The 27539-nt window shown below is 44.2% G+C and overlaps 3 protein-coding genes and 1 long non-coding RNA gene across 7 annotated transcripts; 1 reads left to right on the top strand and 3 right to left on the bottom strand.

The window, feature by feature from the left end:
- Positions 1-3890: 3890 nt before the first annotated feature.
- LOC125527235 (folate-biopterin transporter 1, chloroplastic-like) lies at positions 3891-8424 on the bottom strand. Its single transcript, XM_048691781.1, has 9 exons — positions 8039-8424; positions 7131-7396; positions 6963-7027; positions 6709-6871; positions 5899-6047; positions 5562-5810; positions 5139-5307; positions 4959-5051; positions 3891-4835 (listed from the first exon to the last, which is right to left on the bottom strand). The coding sequence occupies exons 1-9, from the start codon at positions 8340-8342 to the stop codon at positions 4551-4553; spliced, it is 1743 nt and encodes a 580-aa protein (XP_048547738.1). The 5' UTR covers positions 8343-8424; the 3' UTR covers positions 3891-4550.
- A 1661-nt stretch (positions 8425-10085) lies between these two features.
- On the bottom strand, positions 10086-13773 carry LOC125527238. Of its 4 annotated transcripts, none has more exons than XR_007292022.1 (5): positions 12886-13773; positions 12626-12802; positions 11423-12519; positions 10900-11125; positions 10086-10229 (listed from the first exon to the last, which is right to left on the bottom strand). It is a non-coding gene; the product is annotated as an uncharacterized LOC125527238 (long non-coding RNA). The 4 variants fall into 4 exon arrangements; XR_007292021.1 differs by lacking the exon at positions 10086-10229 and adding an exon at positions 11165-11221 and having other exon boundaries at positions 10827-11030; XR_007292020.1 differs by lacking the exon at positions 10086-10229 and having other exon boundaries at positions 10827-11125.
- Positions 13774-15899: 2126 nt separating this feature from the next.
- On the top strand, positions 15900-20971 carry LOC125527239 (queuine tRNA-ribosyltransferase accessory subunit 2-like). The gene is made up of 11 exons (XM_048691783.1): positions 15900-16143; positions 16828-17147; positions 17304-17478; positions 17564-17722; positions 18093-18189; positions 18391-18461; positions 19082-19133; positions 19612-19660; positions 19751-19888; positions 20340-20459; positions 20549-20971. Exons 2-11 carry the CDS (start codon positions 16948-16950, stop codon positions 20676-20678), a joined length of 1191 nt encoding a protein of 396 aa, XP_048547740.1. The 5' UTR covers positions 15900-16143; positions 16828-16947; the 3' UTR covers positions 20679-20971.
- Positions 20972-22005: 1034 nt separating this feature from the next.
- On the bottom strand, positions 22006-25105 carry LOC125527240. Its single transcript, XM_048691785.1, has 2 exons — positions 23993-25105; positions 22006-22597 (listed from the first exon to the last, which is right to left on the bottom strand). Exons 1-2 carry the CDS (start codon positions 24361-24363, stop codon positions 22537-22539), a joined length of 432 nt encoding a protein of 143 aa, XP_048547742.1. The 5' UTR covers positions 24364-25105; the 3' UTR covers positions 22006-22536.
- Between the last annotated feature and the right edge of the window lie 2434 nt (positions 25106-27539).

The raw sequence follows: 27539 nt of genomic DNA on the forward strand, positions 1-27539 counted from the left end.
TCTCTCTGGTGTCTTTGGTGAACGGCTGGAAGCCTCGAAGAATAATTAGAAGAAGAAGAAGAAGAAGAAGAAGAAGAAGGGTGACTGGGACTGGGAGAGACGTTTTCCCCAACCGGTCGAACCCCTTCACGTGGTTCCCGCACCAGACAGAGCAGTCCTACTCACTTCATCCCTTCCTCTGCTGCCGAAAAGAAGCAGGCAACCGTGTTAATGTCTGGTCGATTGATTGATCGACGGTCGTCAAAATGTGCAACCCAAACGCCCGACGACACGAACGACACACAGCTGTATGCCTGTATCACTAGTTCAGAGTTCAGCGCTCCTTCAGTCAGAGCAACTCCAAAGCCCGACCCATTTCATCCGCCTGCGTCCGTTTAGATCAGCGCGGACAAAAATGGTGGCCCAACGCGCCGACCCAAATCCAAATCACGTCCATGTCGTGTCCGCGCCGACGCATTTGCAGCCCAAATTTGCGCCGTTAATTCGTCGGCGCGGACGCCGAACGGACGCTTTGCGCGCCTTCTTGCGGTTCGTCGCGTCCTCACATGGCGGCCGTCCAACTACCCGTTGCTCATATGGTCAGCTTAATTTATAACGATGGGCCCACGCGTCAGCGACGACGCTCGTTTTTTTTAAGCCGACCGTGCGGCGGGACCGTCCTCATCCAAACTCGCCGTCCACATCTGCCATCTTTTGCTCCCTCGTCGCCGGCAACCCTAGCCACCACAACCACAACGAGATAGGCCTCTTCTCCGGCGCCAGCGGCAGCAAGGCCAAGGGCAAGTCCCCCGCCACCCCTTTCCTCACGCCTCCGTTGGCGCCGGCGCCTCGCCGGCAGAGGCAGCGCGTGAACGTGCCAGTGCACCAGGTGGAGTGGCACTGGCAGCACCGCCAGCCTCTGCCGTATCTCAACGTGACGCTGCCGCACGACTGACATCTGAATCCAGATAGGATCCCAGTGCCGGCAGCGCCGCGGTCGGCTCGTGCTCACGCGGAGGAGGTGCAGCGCCGGCAGGCGCTGCTGACGCCGAAGCAGCGCAGCGACCCCGCCTACGCAACCGACTCACCCAACTGGGCGAGGTGATTCGCCTTCGAGCACGAGAAGGCGAGGCGACGGGGCGTGCGCGAGGTCGACCGAAGGTCGCCGCCACCGGCGCTCGTCGTCCGCGAGGAGGACCAGGCGGCGGAGGACGCCTACCAGGAGACCCTTGCGGCCGTCTGCCGGGAGAGCGAGGAGAACGAGCGGCGCAGGGCGGAGGCGGAAGAGGAGGCTCGGTACGAGGCAGCAATGGCGCAGGCCCTTGCCCTCTCCGCGGCGGGCGACAGCGTGGTGCCGCCGGTGGCCCCGCCGTCCCCCATCAAGCCGGAACCGAAGCCCGAGCCGTCCCCCATCGAGCGCTACTCCTGGACGGGAGTAGCGCGCGAGTGGGTACGCGCGCCGCCGGTCTGGATGGGAGCGACGCTGGCGCGGGAGCAGGCGTACCTCGAGCACTGGCGCAAGATCAGGGTGGCCGAGGAGCGCCGCGACGGCGAGTACCTTGAGATGTTCGAGCGCGACCTCGAGGAGGAGTAGCGCGAGGCCGAGGAGGAGACGCGCCAGGCCGCGGCTGCACAGGCGGCTGCACAACCCCCCGCGTCGTCACTGCCTGCGCCGGCACAGCCCGACATGACGGCGCTCTGGAACACGGTGTTCTCCTGGGCCGGGCCGGCGCGGACGCTCATCGACCTCACGGACCCGGAGGACGACGACGAGGACGCCTAGGGCAGCGCGCCGCCTCGTAGTTTAGGCTATTATTATATTATTTTTTAAATGCAAATGTGGACGCGTGAACTCTCGTCGGCCTTCGTGACCGGCTTTAATGTTTAATTAATGCTGTTTTTTCTTTTTAGTATGCATGCGTTTAATTTTCTTTTGCACCGTCAAAAATGGGTTCAGGCCAGCGTTGGGCGCACACGCCGACCCAAATGCAAAAGCGGACATCCGTATCCGTCTGGCCGATCCAAACAGACAAAAAACGGACGAAATCGCCGTCCGTTTGAGTCGACCCATTGGAGTTGCTCTCAGAGCTTCTCCTCTCCTCAAGTCCCTGTCAAAGAGTGACACCAAAGTTGCAACGGTAAACAGCAAAATGAACAAGCATAGTGTTTTTTTTATAAAAACTTCACATCTATTCATCTTCAATCATGACAGTATAACGAACATCCATAGAAACATCTCAAATAATAGATCTTCAATCATGACAGTGTAACGAACATTCATAAAAACATCTCAAAACTATTTGGTGGTGACGAGTGGTACACATTCATTGCATCAGTCGATTTTGAGGTAACCTTTGCGTAAGGTAGTCCTCATCCTCAACTAGTGAATTCTCTCTCTCTTTTTTTTGGCTATTCGCTAGGGGCTTTGTTGGATCCGAGCAATCCTCTGAAGTCTGAAACATGTTCCATCTTCTCCTTACACTCAGCCCACACTTTGTTAGAGTTGGGAGTGGATACCTACTGAGCCCACTGAGCGAGTCTGGCTCACACCACATCGAACAACGGGTTCTAAGAACAAGCTTGGCCCATGTTGCCCCAGAGAAATAGTGTTTTTATTTGTTTGTGTTCTAGTAATAGTGTTTGTCCACCTACCTTGCTATTGTCTATTTTATTATTTGGCTAATCGTTCTTTTTAAAATAGTTCTCATCTGATTAAAAACAAATTTAATACGACATATTCCAGTAACCACATACCTGTAAACAGATCCATGATAGTTTTGCAACCTTGTGACATAAATTTAAGACAACACATTTTAGTAGTGCATGTGGGTGGAGAGCGCACTGCATATAATAGCGCACACCTTATACATATATCATCGTCGTTGAGAGTAAAATTTTGAGGGAGTTTTAGATGCTTTCTGCGGAATGGGGGAGCTCCCCCACCTAAATATATTGCTCATGCTCACACCAATTATAACATTTCTAGAGATAACACGTTAATTAAGCATGGTATATATATTACACAGGCTAATGCCTATCATGCTTCAAGCATGAGTGTGTAACTGATTCACCAATGCGTGTGTTTACCATGAACAAGATTGAACACCGGTTAATCATGGCATTAGGATGAACAGTAGAGTAGATGTGTGAAGGAACTCGCGCTCATGAATTTATGCTTGCATGCATGCTCCATCTATATAATCTCACCTGGTATCTTACTCCGGTTCTTGCCATGAATCTCCTGGAGAGAAACTTTGAATTTGTATCTGAGATAGCGGAGCAAACCAAAGCCAACTTTACATTGTTACATTGTTATGCCTTGAACCTTATTTAAGTCTAGCAGCGGAGCGATACTCATACGCATGTCTATGATTTGTATATTTATGCAAAGCCTCGTTCAAATCTAGCTGGTAGGGGCATGTCTACAAGCCTTATCTCCATTAGAGGGAGGTGCACTCCTCCAGCTGGAAGATACGATGCCGCTGGCCAGGTCGTAGAGAATGTGAAAATTTTGCTGCATGATGTTGCCAATGAATGTCGTTTCGTCATTGGCGGCACATTGTTCCTTTCATCCCCCAAAGCTCACCGCCGCATGCACATCCTGATGTCGTCCACGGGAACCCAGTATTTTTTGAAAGATAGCTGAGAGCAGCGATAAAAGCATTACAAAGGTGGAGATCCAGAGATCAGGGAAGAAAGAAAGAAGAATTAAGGTAAAGGTGCATGCCCGTAGGCCAATCCTCATGTCGTACACGGGAGCCGGTAGATTGCCGAGACTCCAGGATTGATTTTGGACGATTTCATTCATTTGTGCATTGATCAGATTGTAATAGTTAAACTTCCTATCATTACTAAAAGAGCTTCCTTCATCAATATTTCAATCTTCAGACAAAAGCAGTCAGCTGTCCACATAAACCGCCCACGATGGTGCCACACTCACAATCGGCTCATATTTTTTACGGTCCGTCCCAACAAAAGCTACCTGGGATAACCCCTTACACAGTCGGTTTTGGCATCGACTGCAATATGTAGCAGTACGAAACTCGCTCCACATTCCACATTTGTTTCCTTTCTTTAAGAAAGGATATCTGTATATACATGCATAGCAAAGTGAGATAATGTAGTATATACATGCAGTCATTGGTGCAGCCAGTCTTCGCGTTCATCTACCGCGTTTAATTTACCTAAGAAAGATGTCAGAGAATCAACGGTGATGCAAGACGACACATCTTCTTCCCAGCCGAGCTAACATCATCAAATTTGCATGTAGATTACCATGAATCTTGACTGCGATGGTGCGGAGTTTTATTACAGGTAAGAGCAGCGTGGTGTGCGGTCATCTAGAACTTCACCTTCTGCTGGGGGTGCGCTCTTCTCAACAATCAACCGTGCACCACGCCAGCAAATGCCCAAAGTTAGCTGCAGTTGTCATCTCGTCTGCCCTGGTGATCGAGTTCACGCCAGGATCTGACATCTCTGCAGTTCTCATCCCGTCTCGCCCTGGTGATCGAGTTCACGCCAGGATCTGACTATCTCTGAGTCTATAATCCCTAAGAGAAGCTCAAAATATTTCAATCGACTTTTGTTTGCCCATTATCGGCATCCGGTGATCCATCTGGAAGGAGACCCAGGAGAGGCAGAGGCAGCAGAGAGCTGAGGTTGCAGATGACGATCAGCAGAGCCAGATTTTCAAAGTTGTCCTTGGTGACTCCTAGAAACTGAGTTAGGCCCGCGCCCACCAGACCGCCGGCAACACTTCCCGCGTTGGAAATGGACATCAGTGTGGCAAACAATGTCGCTTCCACTCCCAGAGGACACAATCTCGCGGCCAACACCAACACGGGCATGAACGAAGCCTAACAAACAATTTTGGACATCATTGATGTTTGTGTCAGAAGAGTGTAATCATAAATGTGAAAAGGAGCAAATGCAAATGCGTAGTCCCCGAGTTAACTAATCATTGCAATAGTGTTCCATACCTGACCAAGGACTGTGAGAATCAAGGAATCCCCAATGGAGAACCATTCATCACTTATCCCCAGCTTCCTATTGAGCCCAGTGACAAGAAGAACCTGGAAGTGGAAACACACAAGACCTAAGCATGATTTGCCAACAAAGAGTAAGTAGGACTGCTAGAATAAGTACGCAGAGAAGAGGACCTGTGTCATTCCAAGGGCAGAACCTAAAATTGTTGTCACAAGAAAGATTTTTCTTAGTGGAACTGCCTTCAGGAACGAATTATATATTCCGACGCCCAGCAAGGATGCAACAGATGTAACGAGTGTGACACGCCCTAGAAACTCTGGAGTGAATCCAATCTTGTTTGTGCTGAAATTCAATAGAGTAACATAATCAGCCATATTAAAAAGATGACGATCACACAAAATACTAAGGTACATATGTACAACCAAGTAGCTTACGGTCCTGTTCCCTTTTGTATTTAGAGTTTTGTAACACTAGCATCTTAGAAACTTCATATTTTTCTTCAGAATCCAAAAGTATGTTTACAGAATATAGAGCCAGGTCTAACAGAACAATCCATAGCAATCAAGTAATCAAATAATCGAGTCTGTTGAACATACACGAAATAAAACATGGCAGAATCCGACTGTGGTGTCGCTTGCCAAAGGAATATGAACAAAGTAGGCAAGAAAATGTTCGGTTGCTTTACAGCAGTCCAAATCTGCCTGATCTGCTGCTTAGAGCTTTCAATCAACCTTGAACTTGAAAGTGAGATGGAACGTTCCTCAGTAGGCAAACGCTTTTCATTTACAAGAACTGCAACAGCAGATGTCATCAGGGGTAAAAATGCTGTAACACCAAAGACAAATCTGCATTTAGTGAAACACCTGATCAGTGAAGTGTAATATGAGAGGTGTCATTAGCTTTTACAAAGTTCCTTCGCGCCAAGGAGCAAACCTTACACCATAAGTATCCACAAGAGAACCACTGAAGTATGCGCTCACAATTGCCCCAAAGGCTGAAGATCCCCAACACAGTGACTGGAGAGATCCAGATGTGCTCTGTGACTCACCCCGAGCTCTCTCAACAACCATAGAATCAACCACCTGCAGTATTTTCACTTCTCGTTAATGACAAAACAAACTACGAGTACTAACACTAGTATCTTGACATGGGTCAAACACAAAGATGAGCTCATTAGGTACAGAAGGAGATATTTCTGTTTTTAGAATATATTTCAGATATTCTTTCTGAACTTTTGACAAGTGAGGCCCATACTGAGTTGAGTTCTTTGAACAATGTATCAAATATCAACATAAAATAAATTGCATATATGATCTATGTTGAGCTCCTTATGATTTAAAAAACAGTTCAAAATATATTCGGAGCATCATGAATTACATAATCCTCCTATTATCAGGCTGTGTCATGATAGCACGTGCATATGACTGCTGCTACAGGGGATGACCAAACCTAACGGAAATGCTAGCAAGTTGTGCTCCACTTGAAACAGTAAAAGCATTGGATCAGACCATCCCATTATGGACCAATTCGAGCTGTACTCCTAAAGGGGTTTATCATTTTCTGAATGTCAAACTGTCAAGGATTAAACAAAACTGAGTAACTAACTACTACACCAGCAGGATGTTTGCTTTATTTATAAAGCAGGGTGAAAGCCTATTTCGAGAACTACTACACCAGCATAATTGATGATCAATTCAAAGGAAAAAATAAAATATTGTGAACATACTTTTTCTGCTCACTTACAACATCAGAGAAGGCAACTGCAAGAGATCCAAGAATAATAGAGAGCGCTGCACTGTACTTGTCATCCACAATTGTTGCCATCAAACTCCATGAAATTGCTCCAAGGAGTCCTGACAGAATGAGGTACGACCTTCTTCGATAACCAAAGAGAGGGACGGAATCACTGCATCGTAAATCACAACAATATAGTTCATGATTTAAGTGTGTACAACATAAAAGAGCTGCAGGAACGAGATTTGATATGTCGGTGATACCTGATAAAACCATAAAGAGGCTTGACCAACCACGGCAAAGCTGAGAAACCAGTTATAACTGCAGTCTAGATAACAGGAACCAAATTATTCTCTGTGCCAACAGGTATTGCCCAAGACTTAAAACGTTAGCAGAAAAAGAGCATCTGGTAAAGATGGTGATGGTCATACCTCTGCTGGATCAAGTTGAAGATCATCTTTTAAGTAAAAGCTGACAGCTAGTCTTGAAAGACCTAAAACTCCTTGCACAAAATAAACAGTGGCAACAGCCACATTATCTGGGGACAAATCCACCCCAAATGCTTTGGAGTAAGCTGACTTGGACTTGCTACTGGATAAACCATCTGTCCCGCGTTGATTGTTTTCCCATTTTTCAAGATCTTCATTCCTAGTGTCCCCTTTAGTCGAAGTTGCCTGATATCTTGGTGTCGCACTTCCTACAGTAGGTAATATAATAGGAATGATGGTGCATCTCACAACAGTGTCCAAAACTAAATATTTAAGTAGCTTTGTCTAAGAAGTACCAACCAAAAACACCAGCTCAGATGATAAATTACACGAGTCACTAACTCAGTAGGCAGGCAAGATTAGGAAATTAAGAGCATGACCACCATGTTATAATGAACATTTATGCTAAGGCGGTGTGCCACCCACCAGGAAACACGGCAACAATCCTTCTAATAAGTTTATGCTACAAATTGTAAGGACCATTAGGCAGGGAAAGAGCAACAATCCCCAAATGTTCGATGGCTCGATATAATGCAATTCAAGGCACACAGATGATAACTCTACTCTGCCTTGATGCAGGAGCAAAAAAGAAGTTAGTCCCTCCTGCATAGAGTACAGCATGTAAGAAAATCAGATGAGATCTATGTCACCATGTGTAAGCCCCAAACATTCAGCAATGCTAATCAGTTGAAATTCATAGCCGTGGCACTCCAGAACTAGCTTCCGCGTGGTTTTTCTTATCCCTCTTGTTGCAATCCAAACCCCCTCCCCCGAAATATCCTCAACCGCACAACCACTCGCGAAATGTCTTGCAGATAACTTCTGTCGTCAGTTAAGCTCGCGTGGCTCACCGGTTAGGCTGTCCGTGGAGGCGACCCCGCCGACGGGTTCGACGGGGAGGGGAGGCGGGGCGGAGGCGTCCTCCTCATCGCACGAGCCGCGGTCGCCGGAACCGCTGCTGGTGGTGGTCGCGGGGGTTACCTCCGGCGAGCGGCCGCAGCGGCAGCGAGGTCCCCGCGGGCGGCGGCCGCGGTGCGCGGCCACTGGGTACGAGGAGGACGAGGTGGAGGCGGAGGCGGAGGCGGCGGCCGCGGCGGGGCTGGGCAGCGGGGGCGACGGCGGGGTGAGCAGGAAGCTGCTGAAGGCCATCTGCATGCTTGCGGAGTCCTCTCTCTCTTTCTCTCCCTCCTCCCGTTCCTTTCCTTCCACCGCGCCAAGCTCACAAGTCTCACCTTCTCTCTCTTTTTTTTTGAGGGGTGTCTCACCTTCTCTCTCTCTTGGACCGAAGCCGCTCGGCCCGAGCCCGCTCAAGCCCGTCATGGTCTTGGGCCTTGGCACGAAATTTATCCTGCTTCACGTGAGTGTTCGTCCCGTCTCGCTGAAGGATTTCCTCCCACCTGTGGCACTGGGCCAGCACATATTCACTGTTTTTTTCGTTCGCTGGATTCCAATTGCGTTCGCTGCGTTCATTCATTGGATTGGTTTCCCCCGGTATTTTTTCCGTTTTCTTTTGTTTTTCTTTACTAGTAAGCGTGCACGTGCAACGCACGTATTATAATTAATAATAATAATAATCTATTTTAAATCTTATTAGTGGGCTTTTTTTACCGAGCCATTGAAATATGTCTCATGCCCAACAATGAAAGCGCGCGTGTAATACACGATCCACAGATATGTCTTCATGAAAAAAATCATGATCACATAAATTTATTATAATTTTTTACATATTTTTTAAAAAACAACAACTAAACAACATTATGTACTACGCCCTCTGTAAACTAAACTGAAAAATGTTTTATATTAATGTACAGAAGTAATAGGAGTATTTATCTTTGGGATCCTCCTCCGTCTTCATGTATTTTTAGAGGGATTATAAAATATTGGATTGTTTTTAGAAAGATAAAAATAATTAATTGAGTCGCAATTGAAAAAATGACAAATATATTCATGTATTAAATTTAGAAAACATAAATCCAAATAAAAAGGTGATTTTTTTAAAAAAATAAACATGCTAATATCACTCAACTTAGTCAAAGTCAACTGAAATCTAACTACACCTTTACAAATACTTCAATTTTGGATATGATTCATTCGTGGCCTACCTAGCAGCTAGCTTGGTTTCCGATTCAAGAACGCAATTGCTAATTAGCCGGTAAAAAAACTCAGCCGAGCGCTCGGCATCAGACGAACGGCTGGGCTGGATTGATTGGACTTTTGGTAATTTTCTGGCCCATATCAATGGACAGGGAGCCGGCTCCTCAGTTAGGCCCCTCAGACCGTCACCTACCTTCCCACCGCTTCACGTAAAAAAATAAAAAAATCCCACCGCCCTTGACATTTCTCCCCATCGTTCCCCATTCTTCCTTGGTCGCCAGCTCCCTCTCCCCACCGCCAACCAGAGGTTCGCAACCCCTGCTCTTCCCCGCCTTTTCGACGAATCCGGTCGCCCAAGTGGCCGAGGAGGTCCCTGAGCCTGGCATGCTCGCGAGCATCCTAGCGTTAGGCTCTGTCGGAGGCGCGACACTTCCACGCCTGTGCTCTTCTCCGTCCTTCGAATCCGTTGGCCGAAGTGCCCAAGGATGGGCTCGAGCTCGGCATGCTCATAGGCGACCCAGCGCGGAGGCCCGCAACAAGACAACAAGGAGCGGGGCGTGGGTGCGCAAAAACATATGGGCACAGTTCGATGCCTCCACTGGTATGAGCAATATTTTTGTGAAATGAATTCTCATTTCTGTATTGACCATCAGGATTAATTCTGATTTGATCTTAGTCCTTAGACATTACTTCGTGTCAACTCTCTGGATTATCCTTTGCAATTAAATTTTAATTCATACTGTGCAGTTTACCGTGTACTAATGTGCCAATGTAATTTCAATTAGGTGTGCCTCTGTTTGATGTTCTATTCAAGATCCCTGTACAATTGTGTTATTCAAGATACAATGGCACTCGATGATGCTTGCTAACAAGGTCTGCAATGCAATATGCACTGGACTGTTGCTTGCCAGATGACTGGAAGACGGCTACTTCATCCTCTCTTTTTTCCTTCAGTTGAAGCAAGATAAATAAGATTCATGCATTGTAACGAAAGCTGCAGATTTAGCTAAACTCAACTGATGGTGTAATATCTCTTCCTATGAGCAGCAGTAATGGTATCTTCTGTAGGAGTAATAAGGCGTTGCTGCATAAATATACTTGACTTTCAAATGAGCGTGTCAAGAGGTTTAATTAGTGTCGATCCCTACTCTAATTATAGCAGGATATCTCGTTCATGTACTATTTGAAACTTACCAATCAGATGTATAGAATAACAGAAATTTGCTAGATAAGCTAACGTTACAAGGGGAAGTGAACATTAAACATTTCATATAGTGATTGGGAATATCTGATATGTCATCATTGTGTGTTTCCTGTTGTAGATAAATTTGCTTGCAAGGCTCTTGATGATATATCCATTTTCATCAAATTCTTAAGGGTATGGTCAATTGGAGAAGACATTACTATGACTACAAAGATCTGTTTTTCAGGTGATGAATTGTAACCTTATATTCTTTATTACTTGGAATTGAAAATCACTGAAAACAATCCATAATTACTTTGAAGAGAATATTTTATTCTTTTCTGTCTTGCTCTTGTTCAGCGTAGGATGCATATCAATTATCACTATCATGGTATATTATTGCCATTGAGGAATCTTCCCATGTAACAAATTTACCTCGAAAGTACAAAACTTTGGCAGATCACCATCAGGTGCAGACAGGTACGTACATTTATACAGAATTTATGATAATTCAAGGCACTTCACGCCCAGGAAAGCAACATTCAGGCAAGTCTCCATCACTACAACTACATCCACCAAGTTAAAGAAAAGGTTTCCAAGTCACCTCAATAGCAAACTCAAAGGAAAATAATGGATTCACACAGCTTTAAAGTAGGCATTTCTGAAAATAAAATCAAAATTGAATTAGAACACAACTTACAAAATTAAGGCGATTGGGAGATATGACAAAATTCCTGAAATCTCATAACATTTGTATCTGAATGGCAACAGAAAAAAGAAAAAATCTGAATAACACTAATTAAAAGGATAGAACACATAGTCAAAATTAGAAGGATTGAACAACATTAGCTTTAAATAGAATTAGCTCGTTGAGGCTGCAAGAACAACATACAAAGCTAGCATGGCTCTAGAACTAACAAAGCACATTTCAGGCAAGCACGCCTAACCGGCTACATACCATTTAATCGCTGGTGCTGAAAGAGATAACTGTGAAACGCAGACCTGCACGCCTCCTTTCATCCTTGGCCATCTGTGTACCTCCCCTTTGTCCAGATGGTGTTCTTCATGTTGCAGGGGGCATCTCCCTCGGGGCTCGCTGACACGTCCATTAGCTTCTGCTCATGCTACACCACATCTCCAACCATGATAAAAAAAAAGCAAATGATTCAAGTTCGAGTTAGTCAAGGAGTGACCTCATTCTAACGGAATCATTCAAAAGATATGATCCCACTTTGCATATGCAAATAACATCTTCCAGCATTGTACAATTCTCCTTCTACAAGTACTCATGAGAGTTAAAATATGCATACATGCACCGTCTCTTTGCAATTGTGACAACAAGTGGCACCTGCAGTAGGAAAACATATGCAGTTTTAAGAACTATATGGTATGACAAGTTTATAACATGATAAAATCAATGTAAAAAATGAACAGCCCTATAATTAAACTGAATCTAAATGAATTTGATCAAACTTTAGACAAATTTTCTTGATAATCTATCCCAAATGTGTAGAAAACGTCCTAATACAAGTACTTTTGGTAGAAAGAACCAAGGAATTAAGAAAAGCCTCAAGCCAGTTACACTCAACGCCATCTTGTGCACAACCTTCTTCTTCCTGAACTAAAACCAAAGTTGGCACATTAGCAGGGTAAATCCCAAGCTTTCATATAGAACACACCCGGCAATTGATGTCGGGACCTACCGGTTTAATGTCAGATTTTTCGGTAGATGAGCTCTCAGCTCAATGGTCAGAGTGCAGTGCTGCCTCCTAGACGGTGCGGGTTCGAACCTCGGTTCTTACACGGGTCTGACATCTCCTTCTTTATTAGATAGAAAACAGCAGGGGCTTTTCTCCCTAATGGTCTAGTTTTTTTCATAATGTCAGATTTCTGACTGTTATCATTTACCGTATTCCCATAGTGTTAGATAAATTCAGAATAAAATGTCAGATTTCGTTTTTCCCGGGATGATGTTGATTATTACCAGTGCTCGTTAGGTCCGTAAATGGGGCATGCTCAAGACTGAAATGGATCTGCGCCTGGTTGGTTATTCATCTGCAACGAATGTATGAATTAGTTTGTTACAAATTATGTGAAAATGCACATGGACCAAATCCCTGAAGAAAATGCAAGGTGAAAATGATTCAAATGGGCTGGTTACCAGCAAGGCGACTAATGCCTTCTGTCGGTTTTCTTCAGCAGAATCTTCCTCGCCTTCCACCTTGACACGAGAACAAGGAACATGTACACGTGCTTGAACAAGATCACCCGAGCAGTGGCACAGCTCATCAGGTGATGCTCTCACAAGCTTTTCAGCAGAACTAAGAGCGCTTTCAACCTTGTGAAGACAAAAGAAAGAAAGCTCAGGATCATCCAGTAGTTTTGTCTGGTAGGTATTCAAAGCACTAACTGGAAACTTACACCATCACGATGGTCATATTTTCGCAGTGCAGCTGCAAGATCACTTAGATGTGTGAAATTCTTCTGTAAATTAGTGTCATCATCTGACAGATCATATGGCTCAAGGGATGGATCATTGAAAATGCAAAGACCTTGTATCACACATTAGTTTAACATGAGAAGAAGTACACATGCAGAGAGTCATGAGGGACATGAGAATAACTATAGACAGAATCCAGTTTCCGAACTTTGAACTAAAATGCTACATTGCAATATATGAAATGAAAGGGGAATTCCATCCATAGCCTTCAAAATTTAGAATTTGGAGCACAGTATATCAAATCAAACAGAAAAAACTGGAAGAAATTTACCGATGAGGTATACGATGAAGGCGTGGCAGGGCCACTCTGTAGCGTTGTTCGAGACATCGAGCAGCAACAGCCGTTAGCCACAAGAGAGGCCGACGGACGGGCGCCGCGCGCCATAGGAGATGCCAAAGGGCGGGGCCGGCGGCGGGCGGCGTGCACCATAGGAGATGGAGGAGGGCGGAGCTGGAGGCTGGCGTCGTAGGAGAGGCGCAAGGGCGGGCCAATCCGATGGCGAGCAGCACGAAGTGAGGTTCTGCCGGCGACACAGGAGATGGTGGAAGGGCGGGTCCGGCGGCAGGTGCCGTGCGCCATAGGAGAGGCGGACGGGCAAGACGACGTCGAGCGGGGTGAAGGAAGGTTGCGCGGGCGGCGGGCGGCGTACAACCACAGAGGGGAGCGATCCGAAGGCAAAGGGAGCACGGCGGTGGGGAGGGAGGCGGGGGCGCAGTCCGGGCAGGTGAGGTGAACGTGATGAATGGGGGCTCAGATGCGTTTAGCGGCTTGTTGTGTGGCGGCTTGTTTGCCTGAGGTAGATCGTGGGAGGGGGGCTGCAGGCCGTGGGCAGGGTAGTCTGCCCTGGCAGAACATTTAATCCAGATCGTTGATTTGTGCGGTAGATGCTTGATGTAATATAGAACGTTGGATGTAAATTAGTGGGATCGATCAAACGTCTCTGGTACTTCTGTGTACACTTTGTGGTGTGGTTTTAGGGGAATTCATGTTTGCTCTTTTAATAATAATATAAGTATAGATATAGATGGTTTTCTGTTTTTCCATTTTCTTCATCGTTTTTCTTCATTTTTTTCACATTTCTTACAGGTTTTTTCGTTTCTTCGTGGTTTTCTCAGGCTTTTGTATTTTCCCTGTTTTTTGTGTGTTTTTTCTTTTTCCTTTGGTTTTGTTGTTTCTTTCTCGTTTTCATCATTTTTCTTTTTTCACTGTTTTTTCTACACATTTTTGGTATTTTTCTAATACATTTTTCAAATATAAGATCAATATTTTTTTCTATACACATTTAACGTTTTTTAAATGCTTGATTAACATTTTTCAAATACAAGATTAACAGCTTTTTAATTCATTTTCAATATTTTCTCTATGCACATTTAATATTTTTCAAATGCTTGATTAAAAGTCTTTTAAATAAAAGTTTAGGAATACACGGTAAACATTTTTTATATACAAATTTAAGATATTTAAAATGCTTGTTAAACTTTTTGAAATAGAACTTTAACTTTTTTTAATACATGGTCAACATTTTTTCTGTACACATTGAACATTTTTCAAATGCATGATTAAAACTTTTAAAATACTACTATTTTAACATTTTTTAAAGTGCTGGAGTAAAAAAATTAAAATTCTTCCCACACAATTTATATTTTTTGTATACTTTTCTGTATACATGAGAAAATTTTATTTATACACATTTAAAATTTTTCAAATGCTTTGTTAACATTTTTGTCAAAAAATAAAATGTGTTTTTTGTAATATATTTATTTGGAAGTATAAAGAAAAGTAAAAAGGAAAAAACATGAAAAAACAAGGTTGTGGCCTTTGTGTGCACTTGGGCCGGCCCATCTGGCGTTCCCCAATACTTCCCTACGTCTTGCTATAAGCAAGACATATTGGCGCCCGGGAGTAAGCCGTAGCACAAATGCGGCTGCGCATTTAGATCACATCGGGAGAAGAAGAGGCGGATGCAGAAATCCCACCCACCGACATCATTGGTAGCTCCCTCTGGTTTCCCTTGTATATGGAGATCTATTTGGCTTTTTGCGCGGAAGAAATCATAGGTAAAAACTTAGAGTCATGCTTTGGTTGTCATATATTCAATTTATGTGTCCTTTTGGCGGTAACATATCAACGATGAGATGACATCGTACGGAATGGAAGTCATATGGTTCAAACCTCAACTCAATGTGAATGCCATAACTAATTTGATTGACTACACGGAGGCATCAGGAGCTTTTGTCCCACTGACCGACAGCTCTGATCTTGTGGATTGGCGTTCCGCACGCCGACCTATCTTTAGGGGGGGGGGGAGAGAGGGGGGGGGGGCGATGACGATGAGAGTGGTGCCAAGCATGATCTTGAGCATTAGTCTCTTGGTTTGTTCTTTTGTACTCCCGTCTTCTCTTTCTCAAAGTATGTCGATGAAGCAACAATTCCTACTACCTTGTGAGGGGTATGATACACACTTGACAAGGTACCATTGCAAAAATGAGAATTGAATAAAAAAGTATGCCTTTTTGTAGTGTTCACAAGATATGGGTCTATAATCCCTAGAAATTTTGAATCGAATTTGGAATACAAGTGGAGAAAAAACTAAGATACGAATAGTATCATTTTCGCTTTATCCTTTCTGGCGTTATTCATGTTGGATTTGTCTTTTTTTTTCTTTCTCTATATACGTTTGCTTTGAATTGGGAATGCTTATTTGGAATTGGGATTTGAATTTTGGCAAGGCCCGTAGCTGCCAACGTTGATGCTTTCGCGAACGCCACTATTGGCAAGGATAAAAACCTACCGAATCCTTTTTTTTTGCCGGGTGAAAAACCTACCTAATCCAATCCTCGTCCTAAAATAAAACTATGGAAAATCAACTCGGCCTACCCAATTTGTGCAGTTGTTGGGTGCCAATTTCTGGCAAAGCACTCCCCAATCCATCCAATTCCACCCGTCGGCCCTGGAGCTCCCGCGTGCACGTTTTTTTGGGTAAAACCAGAAAAAACAGCACCTCACCCTCAGCCTTGTGTTTCTTCCTCTTCCCCTGGCTCGCGGCGGCGCACTCCGGACGGCGCGCCACCTCGAAGCGATTCTTCTCCCGGAGTCCTCCTCCTATTCCTCGGTTCCCCCCCAGACCGGCGAGGAGCGGAGATTCTTCCGGACCTGCCTGCATTCGTTTGCTCTGCTGGTGACGAACCCTAGCCCTCTTGGATTCTTCCCAGACTTCTTCTTCCTGTTATCTGCTCTGCTTTAACCAATCTATTTCGATTATTACCTGGTCTCTCGCGGATTCGCCTGCTTCCGCGCAGTACTGGTAGAACCATACAAGTTTATTTTACAGCAGGTCTGGGTTTAACTAACCCCCCATTCCCCAACGTTAAGGCTGCCCCTGTATCTGTATCTGTATCTGAGCATGCCTGCAACCGCAGTTTAATAATAAGCTAAATAAATGGCCAATTGGTTATCAGTTTTAGCTGCGAACATCGCGTAAACCATATGTCTGCCAGAACGAGTTTCGACCAAGCAAATGATGGGAAGCTTAGTGTGTAATTTGTGTTTTGAAAGTCTCTCTTGTACAACATGCTTCCTTGCAGGCCCTTGGCCTTAATTAAGCCTATAACTAGCAAATTCTCCGGAGGACATCATGCTGCGCGTAGGAGCAAACTTGGCATCTTTTGTTGGCTGTTTGGAACAGATTTTGTAACGCGAAAAGTTGTCTGTTTGATTAAGGGGCGTGTCTAAATAAACCGTGATAAGTCACGACATCTCCTTTTCGTTTGGAAGGAATGCGCGCCTTCGTTACTGTCACTTTGTTATACTGACCAGACTGATGGCAGTGTTTTGTACTAAGTGCCGAATTTTACATGTGCAGATCCATTGTCGTCGTCAGCAAATTCAGAAGAGTAGCACAGATCAAGGATAACAGTGCACGTTCTGGTTTGCACCTACCAGGGCAATATACTGCAGGTTGTGTAGTGAAGTGAAGGTCAGGATGCGGTTTGCGGTGACAAAAGTGTGCGCTAGTGGAGCAAAGGCTCGCGCGGGGTTGCTCCAGATTGGAAGCAGCGGTGTTGAGACGCCAGCGCTGCTTTTGTCCACACGCAAGGGGCTGCCGGCGTTTATGTCTCCTGACCTGCTTTCCTCCCTCCCCCTTCCAGACTCCCTCCTCCTCAATGTCTGCCCAACCCACTTGTAAGCCCCCCACCCCCCTTTGTTTCTTTTCTGTGCTGGCCATGTATTCTGTTTGACAAAATACCATCAAAGAGCTAAAACCTCTCTCCTGGGATAGGATGGCTCCCTTTCTTCTGAGTATATTTGACTAAATGAGTTTCTTTTTGGTTTCACCAGTATAGAGGTTCCTCCATCAAAAACCATATCTAATATTGGTGGTTTGCATCGTATGCTGGGTCTGCCTGATCATATCCTCGTAGCCGCGGCTGGTGAGTCTACCGAGTGTTTACCATCAAGTGACGCGACCAATAAATTTGGTGCATCTTTTGAAACACCTGCGGGTCGTAAACTGGTCGGTGGATGTAATCCTTTCTTCAACTTTCAAGAATACATATTTTGTTACGTGCATCTGAATTCATTTTCCTAAAACATTTTAGGTCAAACCATCAGACTATATGGAGTTGATTTCCTGCTTGCAACCTAATTTGTGGGCAAGCTTGGCAGATGAGGTTCCAGCCTGGGTTAATGAGAAACGGAACAAAACATCTGTTGAGCGAACACTACGCTGGCTTGACGCATGTATTGCTTTGGATGCGGTATGATGTTAAGGTTTTTCCACCTGAACTTTTTTTTTCTCCAGAATTTTGCTTATATGTTTCTTTTGCTATATTGGAAGATTTGCAAATTCCTTTTGAATTCTTTAGAGCACAGTTAAAAATAAATGGATGCCTAACTGACACTTACAAATAATTTTCCAAGCTCAGTAAGCCCATGAGACACTTGACTGCACTACTAGTTGCCTCTGTTGCAAGATTCATAACAGGAAAATGCGAAATTAGATGCAATTTTCTCTTGTAATACCGTGTTAGGACCCATGTGTTGCTTTTTTCTATATATGGATGGAAATATTTCTTTTGGTCTTATACAGCTTTTATTTATTTTATTTTATGTTCCTCATGATTTCAGGCTTCTGGGAGAAACTCTTTAGGTGTAGTTGTTGGGGGGTCTAGTATAGAACAACGAAAACTGTGTGCCACTGAAGTATCGAAGAGGAATGTATCAGGTATAGTTCTATTTATCAACTCCTACTGCTAACCTTTAGTAGTTTATTGCTTATTTACTCATTCCCTTAGATGAGGATGAAGCCTAACCTTTTGCTCAAAAATTTTACATTATTAATTCAGAAAACGGTTTGATGCCTATTTACTTTAAAAAGCCCAACGCATGCTGCTTCTACTGATCTTTGTGGCAACATTGGATACAGGCTTTTGGATTGGAGGGTTTGGCCTTGGAGAGAGTGTGGAAGAACGTTGCAGTTTACTCAATGCAGTAACAGTGAGAATCATGTTCTTTATCTTCTATAAATATTACTGCAAAGATGATAATATAATGCCCTTATGTAATTTGTGCAAAGTTGCTGCCCGCTTACCTCTCCTGCATTTGCTAATTTCTCAAGTGTAAAATTAATTCCACTTGTTAAAAAACATGTTTCAAACGAAAACCTGCAAAACTGAAGACGAGCATATTCAAATAACTAATAATGCATTTGAAATCTGTCAGCATAAGTTGCTTGGCTGACTTCTAGTCTAATAATGTTTGTTTCATGCTAAATATTCTTTGATTGACCCTGCTGAAGTAAGTCAGACAACCTGTTGATGTTGCATGTTAGAGCATCAGGCTATTTTATGAGTTCCGATTTCTTTTAAGGTAGCGTTGAATTTATACTATACATGTGGGGACAGTTACATCAACCTGTATTTTGTTATAATGCTATAGCACCATGAAAACTTCAAGCAAGAATTTGGTCTAGGCTTGGGCTGACCAAGCTGTTATAGCCTTTGGTTGTGGTTACAAGCTGAAGCTGTTTTTCATACTCCCAGAAGTATTCTTTAAATTTGTTGAGAAGTGTACTGTCTTGTGTTCATGCTGTTTTAGCCATTTTGTTTCTGTTTCAGGATTGTTTGCCATTGGGGAAACCTCGTATTGTCTCTAGGCTTGGGCTTCCAGGTGCCTGTGATGCATCCTTTCTTTCCTTTCTTCAGTCGGCTTATGATACATCTTTGATGTGTTTAATTATTTAAGTTAATTCCTATGGCTCTCATCGAGAGATCATTAGTTGTTTTGTTGTCTTCTCTGCTCATCTGGGTCATGCCTGAAAGTTTTGCTTTATTTTTGGTCTCACCCATAGTGAGTTAGTACATTTGTCTTATTATCATGACATCATCACAATTCATAATCTAGAGACTAGAGCTGGTGAAGTTACACTAATGTATATAATCTTATCTTATAACGTTAGTTGTATTATGCACAGCATGTTAGTAAGTAATGGTTGTTTTTAGAATTTTAGTATATTGACTCATGTTTGTTTTCCAATATGTTAAGCTTCTCCTAGCCCTTTCTGAGTTTTGTTTGTATTGGAACATTATTGTTGCATTGTTTCGTCTGTAACAAGTTTGACAGTTTCAGTACTTTGTATGTCTTCCAGAGGAGGTCTTGGAGGGTGTAGCTTCTGGCATCGACCTTTTCGACTCCACGTATGCAAATTCATCTTGTCCTGTAGCATTTATAGTTCCATTAGCTTGTTGATGATCAAATGCTTTTTTTTCATACTTCTGAAATGACAGGTACATTTACCAACTTACTATGGGTGGTTTTGCACTGATCTTCCCCGTTGACGTGGTTGAAAGAGAGATGCAGAATGGTGTATTCGACAGTAGTGCTGGAGATTCTGCAAAGATTAACCTGCGTGCAACAACATATCGGTAGGTACCTGTTGTGCTGAAATAGCACAGCATGCTATGGCTATTTAATTATATTTTGTGCGTCTTCACTTGCTTATTGAAATTCTATTTGAATTTTTGTTCATCGATGTTGACTAATGACTACTGTAGCCTACAATATGTTTCAAAAGATATATGTGAGTTTACTAGTTAGTTGAATTTCACTTGTAAAGTAGAAGCTCAGACAAGGTTCAGAAAACCACTGGTTTCTCCTACTACACATGTAAATATAAATGTGTACGTAGTATCTTCTTTATAAAATGCAATGAAGTATGCAAACTACTATTGATGTGCCCTGAAGTTAAAAAAAGCAGGGGTATTGATCCCAATTACAATTCTCAGTGCTTCACAGATGTTGAATAAACTTTATGTCTGAATGTAAAATCTGTTGATCCTTGTAAAGTGACTCAGAATTTGGGGTACATTCCTTCAGGAAAGACACGTCACGGATAGTCGATGGCTGTACCTGCTTCACGTGCCAGAATCACACCCGTGCTTACCTCAATCATCTGATCAATGTCCACGAGATGCTGGCTCAGATTCTACTGGAGATGTAAGCCAAGTCGAAACCCAGTCATGCATTTCCGCAGAGCAACAAGACTTATCGAGTGAATGACATCTGCTTTTACCAATTTTTTGCAGACATAACACGCATCACTATCTCCGGTTCTTCCGGTCGATACGGGAGGCGATCAAGGCCGGAGAGTTCGACATCTTCTGGAAGCAGTTTGTTGAGAACAGGCGCTCCCAGATTGCTGCTGCTGCGATGTAGATCTTGTCCATGCAAGATTTGTCCAGTTGTGATAAGAAGAACTCTCCACGTGTGGCGTTATCGGGAGGTTTTTTGAAGGTGGGGACTTTGGACAATGTGTTAGAACCTGAAGACAGTTTGTCGTCCGGTTGGCTTGTCAGAGGAACCTGACAGGGTTAAGTGGACACTCACCAGTTCTGGGGTTTTAACAGTTGTTAGTTCACTGTATGCATACTCGATCAGTCTCAGGATTAAGCATTTGTGATAACTGCATTTACTTTTAAAGGCTAAGGTTTTCTGTTGGCTTGTGGTTAGGTTTTCTGTTGGTTTTCCTAATGATAATTTGAAAAGGATGGGCTTGGGCTGGAAAGGGGATGATCTCTGAGTTTTGTGGGGGAGAGCATGAGGCTCTAGAGTCTAGAGCATTTGTTCTTTGCCTTTCTATTGGCAAAATATGTGTGGATTGTAACAAGTGTGTCGGTGGAAAGGGCATGGGGGCGCTAGAGCCTAGGGCATATTTGTTCTTCACCTCTCCTTCGGCGTAACACGTGTTTCGCCGGGGGGATCTACTCTATGCCTGCAAATCTTGTTGGCCTTGTTGCCTTTTCTGGTAGAGACAGAGAATTTAGTTATGGTGGGTAGGCGCTGTGGCTACTTTTGGAGCTTTATGGAAAACTAGGAATAGATCATGTTTCCAGGATAGAAGACCTTTTCTTAGGGATGGCATTTGCGAACGGCGCGGCTGGCAGTTTTAGTGTTTCCCCCCGCTGTAATATGAGTAATAAGTTTTGTTTCAGTGCTGGGTGGTTGCTCTTGTACCTGGCCTGATATGGTGGCGTGAGTGGGCGTGGGTACTTTTGCTTTGAGCCAAAGTTCGCACCACCAAATATTCGGCTGGCCTAAACTCTGGATAAGGTTCTGCTTTTCTGTCATTCGGCCAATGTCTGCAGGAAAAATAAATGAGAGAGAGCAAGGTTGGCATGGCCAAAATTTTCTTGATTTTGGCTATAAACCAAACGTAACCCTCCTTCCCATACAAAATGGAACTTTTAAATTGTCAAGGTCGGTTTTTGACACAAACCAAACATACCCTCCTTCCAATTTTGCCGCCGACTCCTTTTATCAAAAAATTTATACTCCCTCTGATTCATATATTTGTAGATACGGATGTACCTAGACACATTTAGATACTCCCTCCATTCCGAATTACTTGTCGCGGGTATTGATGTATCACGAGTAATTTGGAACAGAGGGAGTACATCTGTATCTAGGCAAATCTGAAACAAGTAATAGTAATTTGAAACGGAGGGAGTACATTTGTATCTAGGCAAATCTGAAACAAGTAATATGGATCGGAGGGAGTATCATTTTTTTTTCCAGAATGTGCATAGTATTCTTTTAGAACCTTCTTTTTTTTTGCACAATGGAGTGGGCACACCCATGTGCAAAAGGTCACTACATCCCCATGTTCCCAGCACATATAAGCATGTGCACCTTTGTTCTCTTCTTCCAAGTAACCAGCAGCACAGCACAGCATCATCTCTATGTCTTCCGACTCTGATGAATATCATCTTTTGTATTGGGAACTTTACAGAAGCAATACCCTCAAGTCTCAACCCTGAACTACAACACCACCCGACCGAGAGGAGCGTCAAACGTACTGTATCGACTCCAGCAGGACAAAGCTCCACCCCACACCGAAGAACACGCACCCACGACGGATCTGAGACTCATAAAAACAGCAGAAAACCCCCACCCACCCCTCTACTACATCTACGAAGCAGCTATGGCGGCGTGCACCGATGAAACTGGTACACGCAACGAATGCTGGGCGCCCCTTAATTTTCACAGAAATGTACATGAGCCTTCCTTCTTGGGTTCATTGGATGACGCACACGCACGTCGAGATGCCTTCGTCGTCCATTGAGTCTCCGGATTCGCTGAAATCATCATAGGAGAGAAACACACTGTGAGTTTAAAAAGCAGTCAAGTAAGTCAACAATCAGCCAGCAATGAGAACAAGCATAATATCTCTACAAGGTAAAGTCGCTCAAGAATTCATTTCCGTACACGCCAAGGCCCGTCGATCGCGATAAAGGAGCACAAAAGGAGGTTTGCTTTGTTGTTTTATTGCTTGCTTCAAGATAAGACCGGTGAAATAGGAACATGCCACTCAATTGTGAATCATCATGATATAGTTCCATGAAGCATTTTTTATTAGAATTAAACTGTAACAAAAGTTGTCACTTGGCAAAAAGGTGATAGCGAAATAACGAGGCAATGAGGAATTTTCTTGTTGCTAAGTAGTAGTAGTAGTAGTAGTGATGACCAGTGATTTTACAGTTTGGTTGGTAAACCACTGTTGACAAGGAGTCTGTGAGACTAGGACAATGCTGCACTACAAGTTTCTGTGGAGAGCTGCTGTCATTTCAATCCTCTTTAAACGGAAAAAGACTACTGAAATCATGTGGCTCGAAAAATCAATATCATGAATATGGTCGAGTAGATATAGCCCCAGAACTACTTTTTGATCAGAAAACTGTAGGGGAGAGACTCCGACAATATAATTATATTAAAAAGGAGGATAATCTAGTGGTAGATTAGCTCCAAAATTATTGACCATACAAGTTACGCTATTATACACAGGTGGAAAGCATGCCCTGAGGCCACTTTGCTAAAGTTTAGATGGTGGAATTTAGAATCTAGAAGGTTACTGATGCCAACACAATCTACATAACTAGCTGACAACATTTCAGAAGTCATAGCTAAATTTTCGGAATAAACAAGACTCGTTTAAATACCAAGTCCAACACATGTATAAAGTTGATCCTGTCATCTACTCCCCACCAAAACCAAGCATATAGAAATGCAGTGCATCAGAAGGATGTCTCTCGGGCTGCCGGGGCAGTAAGACCTATCTATCTATACGTGCCCGAAGTAAATATTATGACCGAGTCGTTCCAAGTTGTAGTACAATACTGGGTGACCGACCTGTACCCTCCCCGTATCAAGAAGCAGATTTCTAGGAAGAACAAAACAATGCAATGTGAGACATCATTGTAGATAGATTAAGGAAAGCATCTGGCACCGGGGAATGGCTTCATTCGCGCATGTCAACGCTCGCACAACGCGCAATATGATTAAATATCCCGGGAGGATCGGGTCTTTGGTGCACACCTTGGGTTACTAAAATCGGAGCATGCAAAACATTCGCCTAGTTAATTGCATACACGTCACAAGACAATAATTCATCCTGGTGAATGGGCAACAGCAGCAAGACAAGCCAATTCAGTTGGAAAAGTTCATGGAGGAAGATGGTGGTGTGGTGTGTATACCTTGGCTCGAACTCCTTGACCTCGGTGAGATCCTTCCCCAGCAAATCAAGCCACTTCACATTGCCCTTGGGGGCGCACACGCCGTCGTCGCCGCAGTTGGCCTTCTTGAGGTTGCTCTTGGGTAGTGGCACCGCCGCCGTCTTCTCGCCGTCCTCGTGCTCCTTGTGGTCCTTGCCGTCTTCATCCTTGTCGGCCGCCGCCGCCGCCGGCGCGACGACCTCAATCTTCTGGACCTGGGGCGGCTTGTCCTCGACCGGGCAGGGCGGCGCGGAGACGGCGTCGGCGGCTGGTGGTGCATCTTTGGATTTGGGGAGGCAGGGGATGTAGCAGAGGGGGGAGGCGCAGTAGGTCTCACAGTGCGAGAGCCTCATCAAAGTCGGGGAATTGGGGCAGCACACCGGGAGCGCGGCCGAAACGGAACCCCGGGCTCCAGGAGCGCGCCACGCCGATCAAATCTGAGCCCCGGCGCAGATCGAGCCGCCGCCGCCGCCGGAACGCAGCCACCCGCCCGCCGCCACGGACCCCGCAAGCAGCAACCTTTGGCCGGACCCGGAGCCGGAGCAGCGGCGCCCAGCGGCACGCGGCAGGACCGGACCGGATCAAGAACCGCCGCGCGGCGCGAGGAGAAGAGGAGGAGGGCGGCGAATCTGCGGGGCGAGGAGGAGCAAGGGAGCGGCAGGGCGAGCAGGAGCGGAGCAGGAGCAGATTGAATCTTGCACTAAAAGGGTTGCTCCCCGGGAGCGGGGACCAGCCAGACAGAGGAGGGAGGGAGGGCGCGAGGTGGGTCTCTCTCGGAGAAGCCCCAAGGAAAAGGAAAGGAAAGGAAGGGAGAAGATGAGGAATCCAGCCAGCCGATAAAGATGGTGGCAGCGGCAGCCTCTTCCTCTCTTCTTCTACTTCTACTTCTACTTCTTCTTGCTACCCCACAGGCACAGCACAGGGACGGGGGGATCAAATCAAATGCATCCAACTTGCGAGGCAGCAAGCGCATGAGAGGGAGATAATTGCGGCATCTACGTGGATAAAAGAAGGGAATTCGGCACGGCGGCGAGTGTGCGTGAATCGGCTGGAGCCAATGATAGATTACCGGACTGGTGTGTGGAGACGGGGGATTTATGGTGGCGCCTGCCTTTTCTCTCCGGGAGAGGGATAATCTATGGCCACCACACTGGAGTCGCTGTCCCAGGAAGACGGGTTCTCTTCTCGCCGGGTTTTATTTTAGAGTATCTTCTTTATGATGACAGCCACGCAGTTGTCATTTCGTTTTCAACAGTGTATTCGATGATCACTAGCAAATATGCCCATGCGTTGCAACGGGGGACAAAAAAATTATGGCTAACCAAATAAATATGACTCAGTATCCTGATATATGAGCATACTCTATTTAACATAGTGGCTCACCAATGTTTCTATTTTTTTCTCACCCTAGCTGATGATGGTCGCGATGTCCACGTGATCACAATGCATTCGACGTGGTAAATCTCAAGGCTATGAGTTTGCCAGTGCGTGCCACACTTGTCATTATGTTGCGCAAGGGAATGTTTAAAACTTTAAAAACAAATCTCATTGACCACGAACTACTCCCAACGCCATGACATATAAAGAGTTTGGAAAAACTAATCAAATCCTAGACATAAAATACTTTTGTTTCAGTGAACAGTTTTTGGAATCAACAAACATTTTTTTAAATTTTTGAATTTTTCAAAAAACATTCATGAACATTAGTTTTGTGTACAAAAAGAATTAAATGTATGAACCGGTTTGGAATTCATTAACTTTTTTTGGCTCAACAAACATTTTTTGAGTCGATGAACTTTTTTACAAAAAATGGGGAACAAATTATAAAAAACAAATATTTTACTTTATTTTTGTTAACATTTTCTAAAATGTCATGGACATTTCTTTTCAGATTCCCGAATATGTTTTGAATACGTGGTCATTTTTTCAAAATCATAAACATGATTTTATTTCCCGGCCATTTTTTCCAAATTGTGATTTTTTTAAATTTTGCAAACAGTTTTGCAAAACCACCAACATTTTTTGAATCTGCAAATTTTTTATGATTTTCTAAATATTGTTGAATTCACATATCTTTTATGATTGCTCATACATTGTTTTTAAAAAAGATGCAACTTTAGAATATTTAAATCCCGAATTAATTTAAAGAAGAAAAAAGAAAAAAAACAGAATGAGAAAAAAAAATGAAAATTGTGGAAGCTGGAGATCGAACCCAGGTCTCGTCGCTAGAGTAGCGGTCCGCCAACCACCATGCTGTCCGTCGCTCTCTATATTAAACTCGTCGCGTGCCTATAAAATAGCGAAGCAGGCGGCGATTTTTGGTCCAAAAAATTGAATCGTTTTCCCACTTACGGGTGGCATTGGTGGGTAATTTTTACCAACTTTGAAGATAATTTTAATGACGTACGATCAGAAGCGATAGTCGCTTTATTAGTAGGTAAAGATTACTGTCAAAAACAATAGCGTGCGTCTTCTTTCTTTCCAAAACTGTTTGAAATTTTGAAACCTTTTTTTTGCTCGGGTTTTTTTTCATATATCACGGGAGTCGGATGGCCCGAAACCCCATCGGCGCGCCCCGCACATTTGTGAAACACCGGGACTCGGCAGGTTATTATGTTTTGAATTTCGGAAATTTCAAAATAGGGGTTACACATTTGCGACCGTTGGCCTGGAGCCCCTCGGGTGTTTCGCGGCGTGCAACTACGAAGATCAAAGGGTCATATGGCAGATGTGAAGATTAGAGATCTAAACGGTCCATTAGGGCCCTGCCACGTGCATCTCATGCAACACCAAATCTCTTTAGATTTTGAAATCTTCGGGAGGGGGAGGGGGGGGGATGAAGATCGAAAAAATGTTCACGGGGGCCCGCTCCACTCGCATCTCTTGAAACACAAAATCTCTTTAGATTATGTTTGAAATCTCGAGAGTGAAAAAAATCCAATTAGGGGGTTACACCTTGCAACCAGTCGCCTAGAACCATCCGCGTGTTTCATGACGCGGTGGCTATGTATATTGAGACCACGACATCTATGAAGATCTGAAAAGGTTCATTGGGGCCCACTTCACGTGCATCTCATGAAACACCGAATATCTTTAGATTATGTTTGAAATCTCATGAGTGAAAAAAAAATCCAATTAGGGAGTTACACCTTGCAACCGGCCGCCTAGAATCATGTGCGTGTTTCATGGCACGATGGCTGTGAATATTGAAGATCACGACATCTATGAAGATCGGAAAAAGGTTCACTGGGGCCTGCTCCATGCGCATCTCATGAAACATCGAATCTCTTTAGATTATGTTTGAAATCTCGTGAGTGTTTTTTTTCAATTAGGGGGTCACACCTTGCAACCGGTCGCCTAGAACCACCCGCATGTTTCATGACGCGGTGGCTATGGATATTGAAACCACGACATCTATGTAGATCGGAAAAGGTTCATCAGGGCCCACTTCATGTGCATCTCATGAAATGCTGAATCTCTTCATTTTATGTTTGATATTATGGAAGAAGAAAAGACGATTAGCCTTTAC

The sequence above is a fragment of the Triticum urartu genome, unplaced genomic scaffold, assembly GCF_003073215.2.
Source record: "Triticum urartu cultivar G1812 unplaced genomic scaffold, Tu2.1 TuUngrouped_contig_334, whole genome shotgun sequence".
Lineage (NCBI taxonomy): Eukaryota > Viridiplantae > Streptophyta > Magnoliopsida > Poales > Poaceae > Triticum > Triticum urartu.

Coding starts and splice junctions, on each gene's coding strand:
- LOC125527240 (XM_048691785.1), bottom strand. CDS start 24,363: ATGAGGCTCTCGCACTGTGAGACCTACTGCGCCTCCCCCCTCTGCTAC. Junction 22,598..23,992: donor GTCAAGGAGTTCGAGCCAAG/GTATACACACCA, acceptor TGATGATTTCAG/CGAATCCGGAGACTCAATGG.
- LOC125527235 (XM_048691781.1), bottom strand. CDS start 8,342: ATGCAGATGGCCTTCAGCAGCTTCCTGCTCACCCCGCCGTCGCCCCCG. Junction 7,397..8,038: donor CTCCACGGACAGCCTAACCG/GTGAGCCACGCG, acceptor TACCTACTGTAG/GAAGTGCGACACCAAGATAT. Junction 6,872..6,962: donor CCTCTTTATGGTTTTATCAG/GTATCACCGACA, acceptor TTTACGATGCAG/TGATTCCGTCCCTCTCTTTG.
- LOC125527239 (XM_048691783.1), top strand. CDS start 16,948: ATGCGGTTTGCGGTGACAAAAGTGTGCGCTAGTGGAGCAAAGGCTCGC. Junction 17,723..18,092: donor CATGTATTGCTTTGGATGCG/GTATGATGTTAA, acceptor TCATGATTTCAG/GCTTCTGGGAGAAACTCTTT. Junction 18,190..18,390: donor ATCGAAGAGGAATGTATCAG/GTATAGTTCTAT, acceptor CATTGGATACAG/GCTTTTGGATTGGAGGGTTT.